This window comes from Sipha flava, unplaced genomic scaffold, assembly GCF_003268045.1.
Source record: "Sipha flava isolate LNK unplaced genomic scaffold, YSA_version1 132_pilon_pilon, whole genome shotgun sequence".
Classification (NCBI taxonomy): domain Eukaryota; kingdom Metazoa; phylum Arthropoda; class Insecta; order Hemiptera; family Aphididae; genus Sipha; species Sipha flava.
The window spans coordinates 686,761-708,205 of NW_020271758.1; the positions used below are offsets into that span (position 1 = coordinate 686,761).

Here is a 21,445-nt window from a genome sequence, read left to right on the forward strand (position 1 = left end):
TAACCTTGAATGAAATCCTAACAAATTTGAATATATAATTTAGGACTTAGTAAAAAATAATGATATGAAAAAAAAAACTTATGAAAATTACTATTCCAACATAATTAGTCTTGTGTTTAAAAAAAAACCATCCTTTATACATATTTGTTATAAATAAGTGTGTATAGTTATAATATATTGTGAAACAAAGTTTTGATAAAAAAAAAAAAAAAAAAATATAATGTATATATATGTTTATTTAATTAATCAGTTAACATATTATACCTATCTAAGAACATTAAATATGTTGAATAAATTTGTATTGATTTATTTTGAGATATCATATTGTTCGTAAGTAAAATTTTAGACTTATAGATAACTAAACCTAAAAGTAATTAGTTAAGTTTAACCTTAGTCTTCATTTAAGGTATCATTATCATGTAGCAAATTCTGTTTTTCTGGACGAGGAATTCTAAAACAAAAACAAATCGTGAATAAAAGAATTAATATATTCATATTAATTTATTAAAATATTAGTGATTTATTACTTATTTGATTCAAGCTGAATTCTTTGTTTAATGCTCATATTTAAAATTCCATTAGTCATTGAGTCCCAGGTCCACAAAATAGCAGTCAACAGCAATGCGACTATACAATTATAAAACAAATTGTAATTTTTTTTCTTTATTTTAAATAAAAAATAAAACATACTATTACAGAATAATCATTACGTAGATAAGAATTTAAATATTTTTAAGAAAACGTGACAGATAAAAAATTATCTCCAAAAAATAAATCCTATGTAATCAAAACTCAAAAATAATATTGAAATAAATAATATATAAAAATGTAGTTACTTTCTAGTCAACTTTCTAATAAGTGTAATTAGTTAAAAATAAAAGAGTTTAATACAAAATAAACTAAGTTAAATGCATTAAAACTAAAATCAATAATATTCTAAATAATTAGGCAAGTAAAAAATAGAATAAATTTATTTTTGAATTTAAAGCATATTATTAATATACTAATCTTGGTACTTTGTTTGTATTTTCATGTTTTAAGTATAAAAATTAAGCATTTGATGACTAAATGTAATAGATTTTTTTTTATAGTTTTTAGATAGGTTTTTATAATTTATTGAAAATTTAATACTCAAATATCCGTACATTTATTTTCTTAAATTTATAAAATATACTTTAGTATGTATAAGAAACCTTGTATTTCAATTTCATTCAAATTTTTAAATATTTTTAATATCAATATAAATAATATATTAAATAAAGATTCTGGCCTAGAAAATTTTAGTGTATTATATTTAGACAGTAATACTCCAAGTAAGAACTTATATTTATGTTGATGTTAATAAAAATATCTAATAATTTTGAATAAATGGTTACAAAATTATTAATGTTTCAAATAACAATTATAAATTTAAAATTTAAATTGTTTTCATGCTCTGGATTTTTTAACAGCTTTAAAGCAAATAACCAATAGATAATTAAATAAATTTAATCTTCTAGATTATCATAAACATCTTCATTTACTTATAATTCTTATAAAAATGTATTTTGGTATAAAATAAAAAAAAAAAATAAGCAATAATGTTTGAATAAATCCAATTAAATATGTAAATAAAACTTAATTTCTTTATAAATATAATATATTATAATATATATAAAATATACATCATAAAATATAGATATTATAATTTTAACTACAATAATAAATGATTTTAATTAATATTTTTTATAAATGTGTTAATATATACCTGTTAATAAAAAGCAGAAAAATAGTTCCACCATATAATAACCATCTGCATCAACTATTATACCAGTTAGTAAAGCGACAACAGCAAGGCCGAGGTTTTCAACTGACTGTGCTCTACACAATACACACAAACAAAAATTAAACAACATATAAAATTACATTTAGATAAAACACATATTACACAGGACTAAACATAAATATGAATTCAAAAAATTGTACTTAAGTTAAATTCACTTAAAATAAATAGTGTATTACTTTAAAAAATATTTGTTATCAAATGTATCACGATTCATGACAATCAAATTTTTTATTTATTTGAAGAGGTTATTCCAATATAATTAAGATATTAACTTAATATAATATTTATGCTGAAATCTTAAATTATAATTTCAATAAAAGAAATAATGTATAAATTCAGATTCCAAGGCACCATCTTTCTTAGTATCCTTAAAATTGTATATAGTTGAATTTAATAGTTAATTTAAATTTTTTTTATGAAATTATTTATATTTATTATACATTTTCATTAAGCATTATAACCAACTAGTAATAAAAGAAATTCCAATTATAACAGAAAAATATAAAAAGATATTTAACACTTACATTCCATAAGCTGTTCCCATTTGATGCTCTGGAATTATCAAAGCAATTAATGGCCACAATGCACTAGCTAACATAGAATATGACAATCCCATTGTTAACTAAAAGTAATATAGATCATATTATTAAAAAATATTTAAATCATTTTTTGTGTGTAAAATTTTTATATTTACCATAGCAAAATAGGGATTAACAAAAGAAAATGCCAAAAACATATGTGAACCTAATGTACCAAGTATTGATAAAAATACCCAGAATAAATTACGTCCAGTTTTATCAATAACTAAACCCAATGCTGGTGCACATATGGCTGATATAATATAAATAACTCCATTGATGAAATTGGCTGCATCTGGCGAAAAATTATACTTTTTCTCAAAAAATACTCTGAAAAATAAAAATTGTTGTTATGAATAAGTTATCAAATACCTACATACAAATATATAAGTTTCTTTAAAAATGATATATTATAATGAAATTTGGTACTTAGTTTAAAATAAATTATTCTTAATTAAATATCATAATTAAATACTATAGCTTATAATATTAACATCAATAAAGAATACAATAAAATATCTTACTTTCCTAATGCAATAAATGGAAATATTGAGGTGTAATAACAAACAATAATGAATGTTACTAGCCAAAAGATATTTGGAAAATGTTTAACATCAGTTATTTTTACAACTTCAGTGGAAACTGATAATTTTCTATGAAGAATTCTTTCGGCTCTTTTATCTTGCCAAGCAAGAAGTAAAGCACTCAACATTGATAAGACACATGTTAAGCTTGCTGAAATATAAAGACAAAATTAAATAATAACTTTTAAATGGTTATCTGATATTTTTATACACACCAACTAATAAAACAATGGATAAACTTTGATAGTTTGGAATATTGATATGTTGTTTTACATAACGGTATAATGGTTCCATAACAATAAAATTTACTGTAGAACCAACTCTGGCAAAGCTCAATTGAAATCCAAATACCATGTTAAGTTCTTTTCCTTTGAACCATAATACTGCATAGTTATTTTGTGCAACAGCTAAGGATTCACCACCAATTCTAAATGTTAAAATAATAATAAAATTCAGTTACATCACTAATAATACATAATAATAATAATTATATATAATTGTTCACAAATAAATATTATAAACATCACAAAAAATTGTGATTATCCTAATACTTAAAGTTACAAAATAAGCCGAGCATATATTATTTATATCATAAAAAATAGGTTATTAATATTAGACCATAATATGGTGAAATTAACAATAAGACAATGATATATTTTTATGGGATTTAATATTATAACTTATCATATAAAAATATGATAAACCATTATATTGTTATATTATACATTATTTTTTTAAATTAAACCATTAAAAAAAAGATGACTACTGATTAAATAAGCATTTTTAAACTTATATAATTATATTTAATGATTAATTAATAAATCCAGTCATTCTTTAAATTCATCATATTAATAATTACATTGTAAAATTAATTTTTTTTTTTTTTTAATTTAATTTGAAGTACCTAAAAATATTAAGCATTCAATCTAGTATATATTTAAAATGTCTTAGAAAAACAAATCTTATGAAACTACATTTAAATGTAAATAAAGATGAAGTATTACTACTAAATAATGTGTCATAATAGCTGTAATGACTTTAAAATGATTATCAAAAATAATTAAACTCTATTAATTTAAAGATTTTGGTATTATATACAAAAATATATCTGAAATATTAAGAAATTCCTTGCCATACACAAAATAAACATATATTAAACTTTATATCTATAATATTGAAAAAAAATAATGATTTTGTTTAATTAACTTAAATTGATAAATTACATAAAAATATTATTTTTTTTTAAATAGTTTAATTTATTTTTAATAACAAATACAAATATTCATATCATATTATCATATTATCTATAAAATACATTTAAATCAACCATTATTTCACTTAACAAGTATGATGTTGCATATAGTAAATTATAAAATTATTTAAATGTTCAAATGAATATTTAAATTATTTATTTATGATAATATATTTAATAGAAAAGTAATTACCCAAAAATAAGACGTCCTAGTAACATAACCCAAAGAGTGTTTAAATATGCACCAGCAGCAAAAACTATTTGCCCAAGAACAACCAATAATGCATAGATAACAGTCCCCAAACGTATACCAAATACACTGTAAATATTATAAAAATATTAAATTAAATAAACATTTCATAAATAATTTTTAAAACTAGAGTACAGAAAAAAGTAAACTAAAAACCTGTCAATTAAAAATCCACCAATAAAACACATTATAACATTTGGCCAGGAATACCAGGAATACAGATAAACAAATTGAGAAGTTGTTAAATTCATATCTTGTATAAAATCGTCCTGTAAAGCTCCAGGATTATCAAAACAAAAATAAGAGCCTGAAAAATACGAAATAAGTTATTTAAAATTTTCAAAGTTACCTTTTAACACCATAAAAATATTTACCAAATCCTATTAAGCACATAAGAAATAATGCTAAAAGTCGTTGAAAAAGATGACTTGGATGTTTCCATGTTACTTCAGAATCAACTTCTTGGTTGTTTATTATATCAGTTGATGATGATGGTTGATTTTCGTCCATTTTAAATTATATTTAAAAAAATTAACTGAAAATATTAAAATATTTTAGAATAATTATTTATATATTACAGATTCAATTTTGAATAAATTAAAAAAGAATCATAAAATATAAATTATAAAAAAAAAATGTTTCTGTTTCATACAAAGTATAACTAAAATTGAACTTTTATTTTTTATTGTATGTATGTATATAAAAAATAAAAAAAAAAGCTGAGAAGTGTCAGGAGTGGAACAATTTGCCAACCAACCTTTGGACTATGAATAAAATAAAAAATGAAAAATAATTATATATTAGTTAAACGCAAATTCATTATTAGTTTTAATTAGTAATTATAACTATCAAGGATTCAATAATAACATAAAGAAAATATTGAAATTAGTAACTCAGGAATAACATTTAAATAATAATTCTTTTTTTTATCTTTTTTTCTTTTGCCTTTCTACCAACTATTTAGGGTCTGCCACCTTTATCATTAATAAATATTATTTAAAATTACTTTAAATTATCTAACAGCATAAATAATAATTTTAGTACAAAATTATCTACAACTTCATTACACATAATAATATAACTACATTTTTAATTAAATTAAATTATATTAAATTGTCTATTAACATATTTTTAACAAACTGATATTTAAGAACATTCTGAAAAAATCCATAGTTAATTTTCAAAAATGTGATAACGGCTATTGTTTGTCGGTTAAGATGGTAAAAAATAAATCGGACAGGATAGTGTAATTTTACTGTATTTGATTTGAATGCAATGATTGCATTTAATAAAAAAACGATTTTGAGTGGACGAGGGAATGTTTTTTATTTAATTTAATTTGTTTCTATGGTGATAAACAAAGCGTTTTAAGAACAGCTTAAGAACGATTTATATAAATAGGTAATTTATATAATTATAATTATAACTTATAATTAGGAAATATCATAAAAATTAAAAAAATTTAAAATAAAAAAAAGGCTCAAAAGTCGCTCAAATGTTTTGAAAATGTTACCATGTCTAGGTAAGGATAATATAAGTAAACAATCCAAATTTCAAGTTTTTATTAATGTTTTTAACCGAATTACAACAAAAAAACTCCCAAAACTAAAATGTCTACAAATAATTAAAAAATGGCTAAAATTTTCTGAATGTTTATCTGTAAGGAAAAAATTCTAAAATACAACAAAAAAGATCTCTTGTCATTTTTTATTTGAAGCAATATTTCTGGTAGAAAACGTCGTCCATAATTAATTGATATTATAAAATCTAAATTGTACGTTTTTCTCCTTTAACCGCTTTTATTTTGAGTACCGTTTCGAAAAATGACCTCTCTAAAGTACCAGCTCAAGAACATTACCTTTCAGAAAAGATGTTACGCTTGATACTTTTGGGCAAGTTTAGAGGGAGAAAAAGTGTTCACAGAATAAAAAAGAAAAAGAAATAAACATCATTGTAAAACCATTACATTCCCCGCTCCGCTCAGAATCTTACATGAACAGTAATTAGTTATAGGTTTTGTTGCGATTATACAGATTAATAATTATGAGCATGAATGAAAAAATTCTAATAATTTAATTATTTAACTGAAAAATAAATATTTAAAGCCCATATCAAAAAAATATTATACAAAAATGCAATAAACAATCATAACTAATAGAATTATAACCAATAATATACCTAATTAAAATATACTTTTCTTTTGAAATAATCAAATTTTAGATCAGTGCAAGTGGTAAGCAAGTAGAAAACTACAACGATTTGCATATTGCCGATATAAATTTTAGAAGAGAAGTATCCATAAAATGTCAAGTACAAGAACTATTTATAAGACTTCAATTATATGTTATATTCGCGGTTATCTGGGCACTGCAAGATTTTAAGACTTTAATTATTTTTATTGCAATTTAAAAATAAGACACCGACTCAAAAGGTACTTTTGAACTACATCGGCACACAACGCCATAAATTTCCATCATTAAATATTATTCAATAGTAAACAAACATGTCTATATATACACATATCCATAACAGCAGATTGTATTTATTTTTCTGACAAAAGGAATAAAAAGTAAGCTTTGTCTCTAAATGAGCTAAACAAACACAAACATATGGTAGGTAGGTAGGCGTTGAAACACAAATATTTGAAATATTATTTCAATCGCCAATTGTTGAACAAGCGCTACACGCTTAATTTAGTTAGATTCAACAACACATAATTAATACACAAGTTCAGTGGCGCAACCAGGATTTATTTTTGGGAGTTATGCATATGAAAAAAATTAATTTTGGGAAGTGTTTGGTGAAGAGAATGAGATTAGGTTAATTTACATATTTCGAGGTCATAATCCCCAACCACCCCTGGTTGCGTTTATGTATAGGTTAATTTCGTAATAGTTCACGTCGATTAGCTACGTAAAAGTGTTACCGTTCGTATGCAATAATATAATGAATATAATGGCTGATAAAAATCGGCTGCACGAAAACAACGTTAAAGCGTGATGAGACGAAAGACGTATCAGTGAGAGAAAGGATAGAAGGAAAAAATGGTCGCCAAATATGAATACGAACGCAACCTTACTCACCTTTCAACGCGACGAGTACACCTCAACGGTTCTGGGTCAAAACATTAGACCACGCGATTCGGACGGGAATAAAAACGATTTGGAATGTATGCGGTGCGTTTCCGTGGACAATGGAACAATAGTTTCGTGGCAACCTGATGGCGGTCTTCGTCGTCGTCCGTCGAAGGGAAAATGTGGTAATAAACGTGATGCAAGGGGCAGCGGGGCGGTCGAGCGAACGGAATGTCAGGCAGCAGTGGCGACAACGACGGCGATGGCGGGTTCCATATGAACGTGATGGGGGAGTTTAAAAATTAATAACAAATAGAAGACCTTTGTTGTCGTACACCATGATCCGTCGGTTATTCTCTCTCTTTCTCTCTTACACACACGCACACACTTTCTCACTCACTCCTTCTCCTTCTCTCCGTCCAAGGGATAACGAAATAATAAAACACACGACTGTGTGCGCATGGGTGTGTGTGTGTGTGTGTGTGTGTATGTGTATGTGTGTGTATGTGTTTGTGTGTGCGTGTGCGTGTGTGCGTGTCTTATTACAGTGCACTTTGTAATCACGAAAATCGTTATCACGCGGATATATCTCTCTCTGCCGATAGCGGGCTAAACAGCTGATGCGGTCGCAGCCCGTTCCATGGTAACAGGTGCGGCCGCAATAACATGTCGTCCACAAATGGATCTTCCCAGGAAAAAATTGTGTCCGTACATAATATTGCCTACATTCAGCCCCTTTTTTGCAGCTATCAAAATGTGATAAAACATTGATAAAATAATAACATCATTTTTATTATTATAATTTTATATATTACTAAATTTAAATTAAAATAGTTAAATAAATTAAAATTTAACAACATACAAGTTGAAAAAAAAAACACAATAGTCAGTTACGATCGTCATTTAAAAGGAACAATTCAAAAACAATAAAAAATATAACATTTTTATTACTCTCAAATTTCTCCATACCTCTAAGTTCAAAGTACCATATTTTAATCTTTATTAAAAGAGGACAGTGAATTAATTGTAAGATACAGCAATACTCAATTATAGCACCAAAATTAAATTGATAAATTAAGGTTTACTACAGCTGATAGAGCAAAATTGGCAGGTAGCTTATTTTATTTTATATTGTTGTGTGCACTTTTGATTACTGTACAACTTTATTATTATTTTGTTTTCTGTAGAACAGTACGGGTCCGAAAAAACCAATACCTGGTATACTTAAAAGAAGTTAAATTTATTTTATTCAAAAGAAGTTCTGACAAGAGGTTCTGCTTATTGACACTGATACAACAACACTACTCAATTACTAAAGTACGTCGTCCAGTCAAGGGCCGAGCGAGCAACCAAAAGGGTTGAATCAGCACATTCCTTATACTCGGTCCCCACTGGGTGATCAGTTCTTAGAAGTATTACATCCGCTAATACAACACATAATGTCTTATATTCTATACTAACATAATATACTTATAATGCTATTATAATATGTAGGGGTTCCTAACAATATAATACTAAACTACTATCTATACTGGTCCCTATTCAAAGGGTATTAAATGATGTCCAAGATTCTGTGGAAGGAACAACATTGAAATGTTTATAATATGAGTGTTATGGACCAAATAGTAAAATGTATTAATAATCCAATTTTGTATTTTAAATACTGTGCAAGATGATTTTGCCTCACATTTAGGAAAAGATGATTTTTGTATTTAGAAATGACTAAATCTATGTTGATTGGACCCATGGTTTAAACTTTAAACAGTTAGGTATGCTTTTATAACAAAAGTACAAAATATTAAACCTAATTATAACATTTGTATTATGTTTTCGGTTGAAGTAATCTCAATAAATTGTGTATTTTTAAATTTTAAATTATGATATTGTGTATTATTAAATTTATTTAACTATTTAAATTTAAATTTAACAATATATAAAACTATTATAATAAAATGATGTTATCGTTCTATCAATGTTATCACATTTTGATAGCTACTAAAAAAGGCTAAATGTAGGCAATGTTATGTACGGATACAAACAATTTTTTCCTGCGAAGATCCGTTTATCTGATCAACGCGACGGTAAACGGCGATAATGTGATAATGATATCGTGATGGGTGCGAATTTGTCACAATTCGAATTCAATATTGTAGATTCGTAGAATTTGGAAACATCTCTCATGCTTTATGATTGACACTATTATTTCGAGCGTAGGACCGTGGCCCTCCCATTATTTTTTCACCGTTTTAAAAGTTGGTATTTTTTCCAGTACCGTTTCCGGACGGTCAAAAATATTGTTTTGTGTTAGATTTTTGAGTGATACTCGGTCCTCATTTCTCTTGGAAGTTAAACTATGAGCAAAAACCGTGTTTGGCCCGAACCCATTGGTGGCTCGTCTTACTGCGTCCGGTATTATCTGATTGCAGTTGCTTCTGTATTCAGTGATTTCTGCTTTGTCTATACAAAACATTTGGTGTTAGTGAGAAGAACGAGATGGTTAGATTCAGATCCAATTTTTTTTTATTCTCAAAATAGAATCTTTACCAAAAACATGATTATTATTATTTTGTATAGGGTACTGGTTTGCTTCTCAACACGTTGTTTCTACTTTTTGACTAACCTATCCCTTAAATATATTCCCATATGCGATTAAAGTCTCAATTTCACTGATAGATCACTCATAGATCATATTTATGTGTAAAAAAAAAATTTAAATAATTGTTATTAAAAATTCATTATTTATATCTCCTTAGTTATAGTTACTTGTAATTACTTATAGTTTGTATTTTCACAAATATAAAATATTTAAATTTTGATACTATATAATTTTAAATTAAAATACAATTTCATCATAAAAAATGTATTTATTAAAATCAGATTAAGTAATACTAACCATAAAATAGAGTACCTACCAAATTATTGACAGTATTTTTAATTATATTACAATTGGACATTTCCCCCCTTGAGCCGTGTAAAAACTAAAAATATGAATGAACAAATCGGTTTGGCGATAATTTTCGTCAAAACTGTCAACTGTTTATAAAAATTTTTGCTATATAATTTTTTTATTGATACCTATATTTTTATGTTATGCCATTGTGGTATAAAGTTTATAGAACTTAAAATTACTTCTCATGTATCAAGCAATAGGAAAAAATAAATGGGATATGAATGCAAATTGTAAGTATATGCAAAATATTTTCGCCCCCCCCCTTGTGGCTTTTCAAAAAACACCAATACGCAGTTACAATATCCCCAACAGTGCGGACATGCCCATTCCTTTGCATATATCAACAAATAAAAATAGTTGTTATAATTTAATTGAGGAATTTAATACAACAATTTTGTTATTATAAATTACCTTTTTTGATAAAACTTCAAAAATATTTTCGCCATAATGATTTCCCAAGTTAAGTCTACAAAATATACCTAGGACATAACCTCTAAAATGTTTTTAGCGGCAATACGACTTTTAATCCAGTGTTTTCTGCCTAATATAAATTTTTAAATTTATTGTTAAACCAATACACCTACAATAAACTAACAACCAGGGCTAATAATTTATATCATTTACAATTTTTTTTTTTTTTTTTTGTTGAGAGGTCCTAGAAATACTTATGTCAGCTATATATTTGTTTTAGATACCTAACTAAGAAATTAAATACGAAATTTTATGTTGCATATTTCAAAGTATAAGTACTATTTTGCAAACTTATTATTGCATATTTAGAACATTTTTATTTGCTATTTTGCTTTTTTAAGTCTTTTAGTTCTGTAGCGTTTAAAACATTTTTTCTTAATAATAATAACAAGTAATTATAGTATTATTAATTTTTATATTTGTAATTAATTCGTGTTAATTAACTAATTCTTCTTCTTTTGGTTTAAATTATATATTTATTTGTATCATATAGCAACGCAATCAGAATTTTAATAAGTTAATTTTTTTTTTTTGACGTAGGTTTTTTATTAATAATAAGTGAAAATTGGTTTTATTCATTTTTTTTTTTTTTTTAATAATAAATGAAAAATTGTATAGAGTTAGAAGCCTCTAACTCAAATAATAATCATAATAACTGACAATATTTGTTTCCATATTCTTTAACTTGCCAAGGGCGTATTTGAGTTGAGGCCATAGGGAGAGCGAAATTAATTTTTCTTCAATACAAACTTAAAAATAATTTATAGTTCATTACAGGGGCGTACCGAAGGGGGTTTTTGGATTTGAACCCCCCATTGAAATTTCTATATACTCAATGGTTTAATAGTAAATAGTACATATATGTGTGTATTTTAATTTCTCGTTATCTTCAATATACAAAGTTTATAGATTATATAATATACCTATAATATATAAACCATGTTAATTTATGCTGCTTTTTTAATATTATTTGTTTTTGGTTATTAAATAATATATTTTTTTTTAATATTTTACTACCAAATAAAAATTTATTTCAAATTATAGTACCTACCTATTATAATAAACCTTTGTGAAGAATATGTGTGATATGTATATAACTATTGTGACTATTACTAAAGTTATTAACAGTAATTTGTTGGTATTGAATTAAACTATAATTATAATTAGAGAACAGACAAAATAAAAAATTTGGACTCCCCTAAAAAATTCATGGGTACGCCCCTGGTTCATTACCTACAGCTCATGTTCCTGTTATTCATTCGAGTGAATAAATAAAAATACAAGTACCAAATTGAAATAAATATTTATTTAATAAATATATTTAAAATCTACTGCATATAAAATAATTACCTATTAATAATAACAACACAAATAGTTATTATATTAAAATTGTACCTTCAATCTGAATCTTGTATAAAAAAAACAACAAATAATCATAGTAGTAGTAGTACCTATTAATTACTATTAATTATTTTTAAAAACCTTTAAAAAACACTTAAGATAGGTAACTTAATTTAACAAATATCTAAGTAGAAAACATAAGATTGGTAAATAGCCAAATAACAAATTCCAAATTTCTTTTTTTCATTTTGGCAAATTTGTTAATTGTTTCATCAACGGATAATATTTTACAATAATATTTTTATGCACATGCAGCAAAGTCAAGTCTATGCTGTCCTATTCTTAATCTTACACCATGTTTTTAATTTACAAAATATATTTTTGGCCAATATTTGCAAATTACGAGGGCGTATTTGAGGGGGACGAAAGGGGCTTCACTTCCCCCCCACCCACTCATGGCTCGTTTTTATAATATAATACATTGATTAATTTAAAAAATGTGATGTATAGATAATAAGGAACATAAATTACTAGTTTATTATAATATGATAATTAATTTAATAATATCAATTTGATCACAGGTATCAATTTTTGTTTATTTTCTTATATCTTAACATTTTTGGTTGTGGAACGGATTGTAAGCTCCGCCGGAATATCGGTTAAGATAAAAAGGTCTAAACTCCGCCAGTTTTTTTTTTTTTTTTTTTGCCTGAGAATACTTTCATAGTCATCTAAGAAATCCATTTTATATGTAAACTAAAATGTGTGATACGGTTTGTAAATATTCTAAGTCTTCATGAGTACACTAGAAATCAATTCAAAATATTAAAATATTGTATACCAAAATATTGTAAAATGTGGGTACATATGTAATTGAAAAATCATTTTTGTTCAATTTCAAATTTAATAATAAATATAGATAAATGTGAGCACACGGTGTAGTACGGATATATATATATATATATATATTATATATAATATAAATATCCCTACGATGTATTATATTGAAACGGGCTAGAAAAATAAATTATTTTTAAACAATTATCGGTTACAAATCATACGAACTGTGTTCACTGGGAATAACCAGGAATTGTTTCATATTCAGAGATGATTTAAAAATAATCGTGATATGCAAGATACGATTTGTAATGGTTAAATTTATACGAACGCAAAATATATGACCAAACAATGAATACTCGTATTCATGGGCGCCCACAGGGGGGCGAGGGGGGCATTTTCTTCCTCCTTGGGAAAAATTAATCGAACGGTTAATAACAAGGTTTTCAATCGAACAACTGCGAAGACTTCAGTTTTTATTTGATAACGATTAAAGTGTGTACAATTCTGACATATTTTATTGTTTGCTAAGAATACATTTTATACTTTTTGGTGTTCGATTTAATTATGCCCCCCTCCCTCTGATAAATTTCTTGCGGTAGCCCATGCTCGTAATATCATTATTACTATTATGATTACTGTTCAGCGGAAACTTTAGTAATTTCATTTTAATATCAAAGGCAGGAAATATACACGTCATTTTCCGTCGCTTTTCGTGACGTATTTTACTATTTGAATTAATGGGCGTAATCGAGATTATGTAATGAGATTATATTATCGATTGTGAAAATAATAATTTGGTTATATAACCGAGGGATTATTTCGAGTTTAAGGATTATCAAAATAATAATTCGATTATATGCCGGAGATATTTATACCGTGATATTTGGTTTATTTTAAAAACAATCAATTCTTGATCTCGAAATGTATATCGAATGAAAAAATATTTCGAATGATTTTCATGGAACGAAGGAGTGAGGGAGGAATACTATTTTTAATCTACATAATCGAATAAATAAATACTAGTTGTTGACTTTGAGTCTTAGTATTTTCGACTTGTGCTACTCGTGGGACTGGTTGTTGGACAAATATTGATGAATATATGGTTATTTTTAGTTATTTATATTTTAAAGTATGACATAAATATATAGCTATAATTTTTGAATTACTCAACCACAAAACAACAAATTCTCAGAACGTTTATAAATAAAATTATATTATATTTCAATTGAACATTTCGAATGATTATTTCGAGACATCTCTCGATTACAATTTTTTGATTATTGAAGTCATTTGATTATGCCCATCACTAATTTCAACTATACAAGGCGTAAATATTATTTGATAATAATAAGACGAAGCACGAGTTATTATTTCCTCGAAACTATTTTTTTATATTCGTAGAAAATAACCCAATAATTAAAAATACCGCCATTTAGATAAACTAACAATAAAATAATTGAAGATTTGCCCCTTCAAGACTTAATTTATTTTAAATATTCTCCAATAACCTCTGTAGACGAGAATTAGCTGCCCTCAAATTGGAAATCTTTCGAATTCGAAAACATGAAAGCATCGTATTTATTTCGTGAATTAGACCTAGTAGACCTAAAAGCCAGATGAAATTACGTCTATTTAGAACGATCTTCTATAAATTATGTAAAAATATGTGTTTATTGACATATTTTCTAAGTCAGGGATATATTATATTACATTTTTTTCTAATAAATTTTAACATCACATTGTTAGCACATTTTTACTATTGTTGACGTCTTTTAGAATTTTGTAATTTGTTAAGAACGTAAGTAACACGCTAAACGTAACATGACGTAATATTATAATTAGCATCAGTAATTTTGTATTCTTTTCAACTTATTCTTGAGTCACTATTTTCAAAAATTAATTTTATAAAACGACGAACTCATGAATGTCGTAACGCATAAAATTATTATATTAGAAATTTTTATGATTTAAAAAAAAATTTTAAATTTTAAAAAAAAAATTTAACAATTAATGCGCTGTTTGGCATTGTCAAAATAAATCGTAATTGTAAGTTTATTTGTAAGACTATTTACAATTCGATATTATTAGCCCTGCCTACCTACTAGCGCTGTAAAGATATGACGTATGAACCATGCGTGAATCCACTTTTGGACCGCGTACGGGCGTACAATTCAGTAGGGCGTTTTTAACCCGTATACCTTAAACCGTGCCGTAGATAATCATAATAATAACAATTTACTCTTGGTAAAGTAGTAACGACTAAATTTGTCAGTAAGAACAAATAATCTGTATTTAACATCAATTGAAAAGCCTCTATGAGCTTTATTTAAAAATCGTTTTGTCGAAGCATTAGCATTAATTTTCAAGTAAAAACAAAATTTTAAGTTTTAATAAAATTTCAACATTTTATTGAATAGAATCATATATAACAAATGTATAACAAATGTAATGTATGTAATCATTTTTTTTGTTGGTAATTTTGGTTGTTGGGGTTCAACTGGTTTGAATGGTTGTCAAGGTTTGCCTGGCTGCGGTCACCCTGATAAGCGGCTGGGCGTCCAGGTCCGGAGGATTTGTGCTCAGGATCACACTGTCGCGATCGGTTGTCACTGTTCATGGCTAAAAAAATTAAAAATTATAATAGTTCATACCAATTGCTGGTTTTTTTATAATTTCTTAATTTTCTTGCTCCCACAAAGGTATTACGTTTTACCAAAATAAATTTAATAAATGATTTATAAAAATATTCAATTAGTATCAAGATTTAAAATTACATATTAATATGTATTTCTACTTAGGGTAGTGACTATTAGATAATATTATAAATACATTACATTAATAACGACGTGCAAAATATTATATATAAAATAAAAAATATTATTCATTATATATATATATTTTACTCACTAGTTAATTTGTTAAAAATATAAAAAATTATTATATTATATGTAAATTGTAATGTAATTATAATAATGGACCAATCGATCAAATTTAATTAGTTTACAAAAAATAAATAAACTACATAACATTAACAAAATTTACAGTATTTACCAGTTAAGAAAAATAAAAATAAAGATTTTTACAACAAACATTATTATAATGTATATGATGGACAAACACTTACCTATAAAGTAGAGAAAAATGTAGCAAGTAAAAAATACAATCCGCAATGAGCAAAGCAACGATTGACAGTGAATTGAAGGCACGACTCGGCCACTATATATAGTCGGAGACCCTTCCCCCTTCCACGGTGATCACAATTGTAAACGAGGCTAATAATAATTTTAATCATTATCACACAGTTGATGGTGGTGTAGGTAGTGGTGGTGGGAGCAACGTTGCGTACACGTGCGGCCATAGCTATTTCTGGAAATCGTAGACAATTTAACAATATTTTCCCAAGGGTTTTATGAAAACGGCCGATTTACGGAGCGAAATTAGAACCTGATCGATCAAGACCGAACATGTTTTGTTTTGTCTTGTCGTGTCTTGATGTTGACTAATACTGATAACAATATATATTACAAAAGAAAAAATCTGTGTTGGACACCAAAGATAGTATACTTAGGTAGTATAGTATACTTTTCGTAAAATAAACCAGTGAGTGACTTTTGTTTTTCCTATTTTGCTTGAAACGAAATTCGTACTTGATCGAACGTGTTTTGTTTTGTCTTGTCGTGTGTTAACGATGACTGATAAGTGTGCGTGCATCAATTACTTTACACGTGTTTTAATTACGTCCAAACAGCTCCGAGCTGTTTCGAGAAGCTTTGCAGTTTTGCTCTTTTGATGTGCGCCCGGCCTAAGGGAACATTTTGCATATATTTGCTTGCATTATTTAAATAATTACAAATTTAATTATAAGTAATTAAAACAGTTTTAAATGATAATATTTATTAAAAAATATACTAATCATATAACATATTTGAATATGAATTTGATAATATTATGATAATAATATTGAATATGATTATTATCATGAAGTATCATCAAATGAATATATTATAATATAATGTACTTATATAATATAATAATATTATAAAATAATACCTATAATAACCGATATACTATTTTATTTTACTGTATTTTATAATAACATATTATGTGATATTGCAGACTATTGGGCCGCGCGTACATTGGAGAGCGTTGAGCGTCGAGTGTCAGCGGCGCGGCGCGTCACAAATCAAACATGTTCGAATTTCGACGCTCGACGCTTATATATTTGGCGGGCACGAACAGTCTAGTAGTGGTGTAGTACAGCGGTTCCCAAACTTTTACAATCACGGAACCCTTAAAAAATAATTTGTGTCTCGCGTACCCTAATGTCTTTAATTCCAATTCAACTCTAATTTTTTTAAAAAACAAAAAATCTAGGAAAACCAATACTCTAAAATATTTTTAATGATACTGTTAATATTGGTAATGATTACTCTTTAATAAAATTAGTTAAAACATAAATTTTTTTTTTAAAAATATGAAATAATATTTTTTTCAAATGTAATATAAAATAAGTTTCTCAATAATTACCTACATCTGACGAAACCCATAGAATTGTCCCACGGAACCCTCAGGTTCCGCGGAACACACTTTGGGAAACGCTAGTGTAGTAGATTGGTTTCTATGCTTAAATAGATTTATATAACTTAAATATAGGTAAATTGTATAGGTATACGTATAGGTACTAATTTTAGTTAAAATAAAATCGTAAGTCTCATTTGACATTTGAAGATATTCAAAAAATCTCGTTGGAGATTTTCTTAAGTCAAGAAATAAATGATGGAACTCTCCATATATTTTCCTGCGACGGGATGAACTCCAACCCTTTTCTTTTCCAACAATTTTTTACGTAAAATTAGATTGTCTAAAAGAACCATAAGATTATCTACCGTAATGAATGATATAGTGCGTACTGAAATTATGAGTATATAAAAATGTTCATGTTCTAGATATCAAATGAACAACACCGCTGGAAAGTATTGGGCATTGTGCGCACCTTCGACGCTCAACGCACAACGCTCTCCAATGTACGCGTGGCCTAGGAAGTTAATGCGATAATATCGTGTTTATAGAGAAATATTTTGTTATACGTAGATAGTGTTATTTATTGAAATAATATTAAATTTACTTATCAAAATTAATAAGAAAATCAATCTGCGTATGACACCCACCTCGGAGAGCGCTTATTTTTTATTCATATAAATAATACATCAACTACCTAGTCACAAAATGAATTTGAAAGAAATATGTTTTATAATGCATGATATTAAACGCAGCAGCGCCAATGCAGCATGTGATTTATTTTAAAATGGTCAAATTTATTCACACTGTTGCTAACATACAGGGCCGGCGACCGCACAGGGCGACAAATTTTTTTGGAATTTCAGAGGCGGAATCGTTTATAAATAAAAATATGTATTTTTCATCATTACTCATTATATTTACTCATTGTAAATCCAAAATGATGCATATTACTTTATATTGACTGGTACTGTGTCATACTATATTATTCTGTGTTAAAAAAAAAGTATCTATTTATAAACAATATAATAAGGCATATTCGCTAGCATTGTTAATCGGCACAGTTCACGATTATCTTTACGATTTCCAGATAAAGTTCTCCGAAAAAGTGTGTACAATAATAATTATTAATAGAAATAATGGTTTTTATCGGCGATAAAAATGTTTGCTTGTGACGAGTGAAGACAATATGCGTAGTCTATCGACTGTACATATTTTTACTATACGTTTGTTCATACGATTTAAGAGATTTGTCGACCAAGCATCGAATTAAGATATTTTTTAAATTTTTTTTTGCATAAACATGTTATATTTGACTTATATAAGACTAATTTTTTTTCGTTTTTTTTGTTTTCTTACTCAAATTTTACTTAGGACCCTGGTACTTGGAAGTACCATTGGTCATCTAGACATTTTTTTTATTGGTACTTCGAAGTACCAACAGTCATTTTGCCATATTTTTTTTAACATGTGGAACATACAATATTAATTTACAACTAGAGAAAAAATGATTTCTTCTCTTATTTAAATATTAAATAATATTTTTTTGTAAAAATAAGTATTACAATTTTTTTTAAAATATTTAATTCTAAATTAAAAACCTCAATAACTCTAAGGTGTAAATTAAGTATTTTAGTCTGAAAAATGCAATATTATCAGGTCAACACCACATTAATTATTTTGTTGGTTGAATATAATTTTTTTTTTACATTTTTATTTGTTATACATTTTTTATTTTTTTGTGAGAATGAATGGTACAATTTTGAATTATGTATTAGTTGAATAATTTGAAAAAAATTATGATTCCATATTTGTCTTCATTTAACCACTGAAGTAACACATTGTCATTATTATTTGAAATTTTAAAAAATAATAGTAATTATGGTTAAATAATTCGGGCTGTTGTGAAAATTATTTATATAGTACGTAAAAAAAAACGATTTCACAAGCGCGACGGTAGTTAGCAACACGACACGACAAAGACGAGTTGAGAACAGACTAAATTTCTCCTGTGATATACCAATGGTACTTATAAGTCCATATTATTATTTGTCAGTGTTTCGTTATATCGATAATGAATTCGAGCTAACCGAACAATATAATACACCTAGACATATATCTAAACATACAAAACTATTTATTTTGATCAAATTACAAAATATGTATATATAAATAGAAAGGAAAAACACCAAGTCATATACATGTGTTGAATACTGCAGTCCCCGAAATTAATCGCCGATAAAATGTTTAATAATAGCACAACCAATTTTAAAATAATGTTTATTTAATCGGTAGATGGTACCGACCAGTGAGAATCACAAATATATTGTTCACTAATATTTTATACGTATTTTATTTTAGTGGACTTATGAGTACCGTCGGTCGACAAAGGGTTAACTGTTCATCAGGGAATTATAAAAAAACAACGATCATAGGGTGCTGTGCATAATTTTTAGTATATCTACACGTAATTTTCTTATTTGTTGTTCTATTTTAAATAATTGTACAGTAATTGTTATTATTAAGTGGATAAATTATATTTCAATACAATTGGAAAATTAAAGCGTTGTTTTTTTTGTTGTTTATTACTATATATTGTTTTGGCCATTTCATCATTATTATTGTTTTGTAAAAATGTATTATTTTCATACATTGTGTTCGGTGGCGCAAATAAAAACAATGTTTAAGGGGAGTTCAAGCGCCCGATAGTTTTTTTGTAATCATCGTAAAGTATACTAATCAAAATACAATAAAGATATTCTGCATGGTCTAGTTTAGTGTCTTATAACTTGAGTCCTGCATGCATGTTTGTGGATTATCATAATATGAAGTTAAAATCACAATTCTTTTATTTAAAAATACAATTTATTTTAAATTATTCTAAAACGTCAATTTATATAATAAATAATTATTTAATTATTTTCAATTATAATACGTAAGTCTCGGGCATAGGGTTATCTTATAAATAAAAAGATTTTAAATATATATCTAACACAAAAGTATATATGATTAACATTAATGTTATGTATTATAAACATTAAATGATTTCGCAAAAAAATATACTTTTTTATGTAAAAACTTAACGGTGGTTATAAAACAGTCAAAATGACTTATTTTAAATTGATTATACTTATTTTTCAAGTTATAACCTGCAAAATTATTAATTACTATGCAAATTCTACAGCAAATATATCTTACACAATACTGTATTTACCTTTCTGGTGTCATTGCTTTTTATCTTAGGCAATACTGATTTATATCCTTTAAAATATAACTTATTTATAAAAATACAATAAATAGTTTTGATTACTAGGTAAATAATATCGATTATATAGCTTATAATCCTGCTAAATCCTAGATATTATTTTCTAAAATCAAGTCAAGCGTGTAATTAATAATACGGTACATTCTAAATACTATACAAATACTTCTCGTTGGATTATTTGTCAATTAAAACAACTTTTATTCTAGATTTTCAATAAGAAATAATTACTTACATTTTGCTAACACATTATATTATGTAAAATATTAAGTATGCAAAATAATATTTTGTAGCCAACCAATCTCAACGGAGCCTAAGACGGCATAGTTTATTAAATAATCTATGTCGCCCTAGGTTGTTGAATGAACAGTAAAGTGGTCATGTGTACGATTACATTACAATCGAGCAGTAATGTACTTTAATGGTATTTGAGAGCATACGGCGTACACCAAAACAATAAGGCAAAATGTTTTGAAAGTCAAAATTAGATTATTTTTATA

At 26.3% G+C, this 21,445-nt stretch overlaps 1 protein-coding gene across 1 annotated transcript; it reads right to left on the reverse strand.

Annotated features, from left to right (window-relative positions):
- Positions 1–242: 242 nt before the first annotated feature.
- LOC112679236 (major facilitator superfamily domain-containing protein 1-like) lies at positions 243–8,046 on the reverse strand. Its single transcript, XM_025548952.1, has 11 exons — positions 7,573–8,046; positions 4,864–5,024; positions 4,646–4,796; positions 4,433–4,558; positions 3,203–3,414; positions 2,928–3,138; positions 2,520–2,733; positions 2,350–2,447; positions 1,748–1,860; positions 528–627; positions 243–451 (listed from the first exon to the last, which is right to left on the reverse strand). Exons 2-11 carry the CDS (start codon positions 4,997–4,999, stop codon positions 391–393), a joined length of 1,422 nt encoding a protein of 473 aa, XP_025404737.1. The 5' UTR covers positions 5,000–5,024; positions 7,573–8,046; the 3' UTR covers positions 243–390.
- Between the last annotated feature and the right edge of the window lie 13,399 nt (positions 8,047–21,445).

Bases quoted from the DNA above. Each gene is read 5' to 3' on its own strand.
- LOC112679236 (XM_025548952.1), bottom strand. From the start codon at position 4,999: ATGGACGAAAATCAACCATCATCATCAACTGATATAATAAACAACCAA. The intron at 2,734-2,927 runs GTAAGATATTTT...TTTATTTTTCAG, and splicing joins CCATTTATTGCATTAGGAAA to AGTATTTTTTGAGAAAAAGT. The intron at 2,448-2,519 runs GTAAATATAAAA...TATTACTTTTAG, and splicing joins TTAATCCCTATTTTGCTATG to TTAACAATGGGATTGTCATA.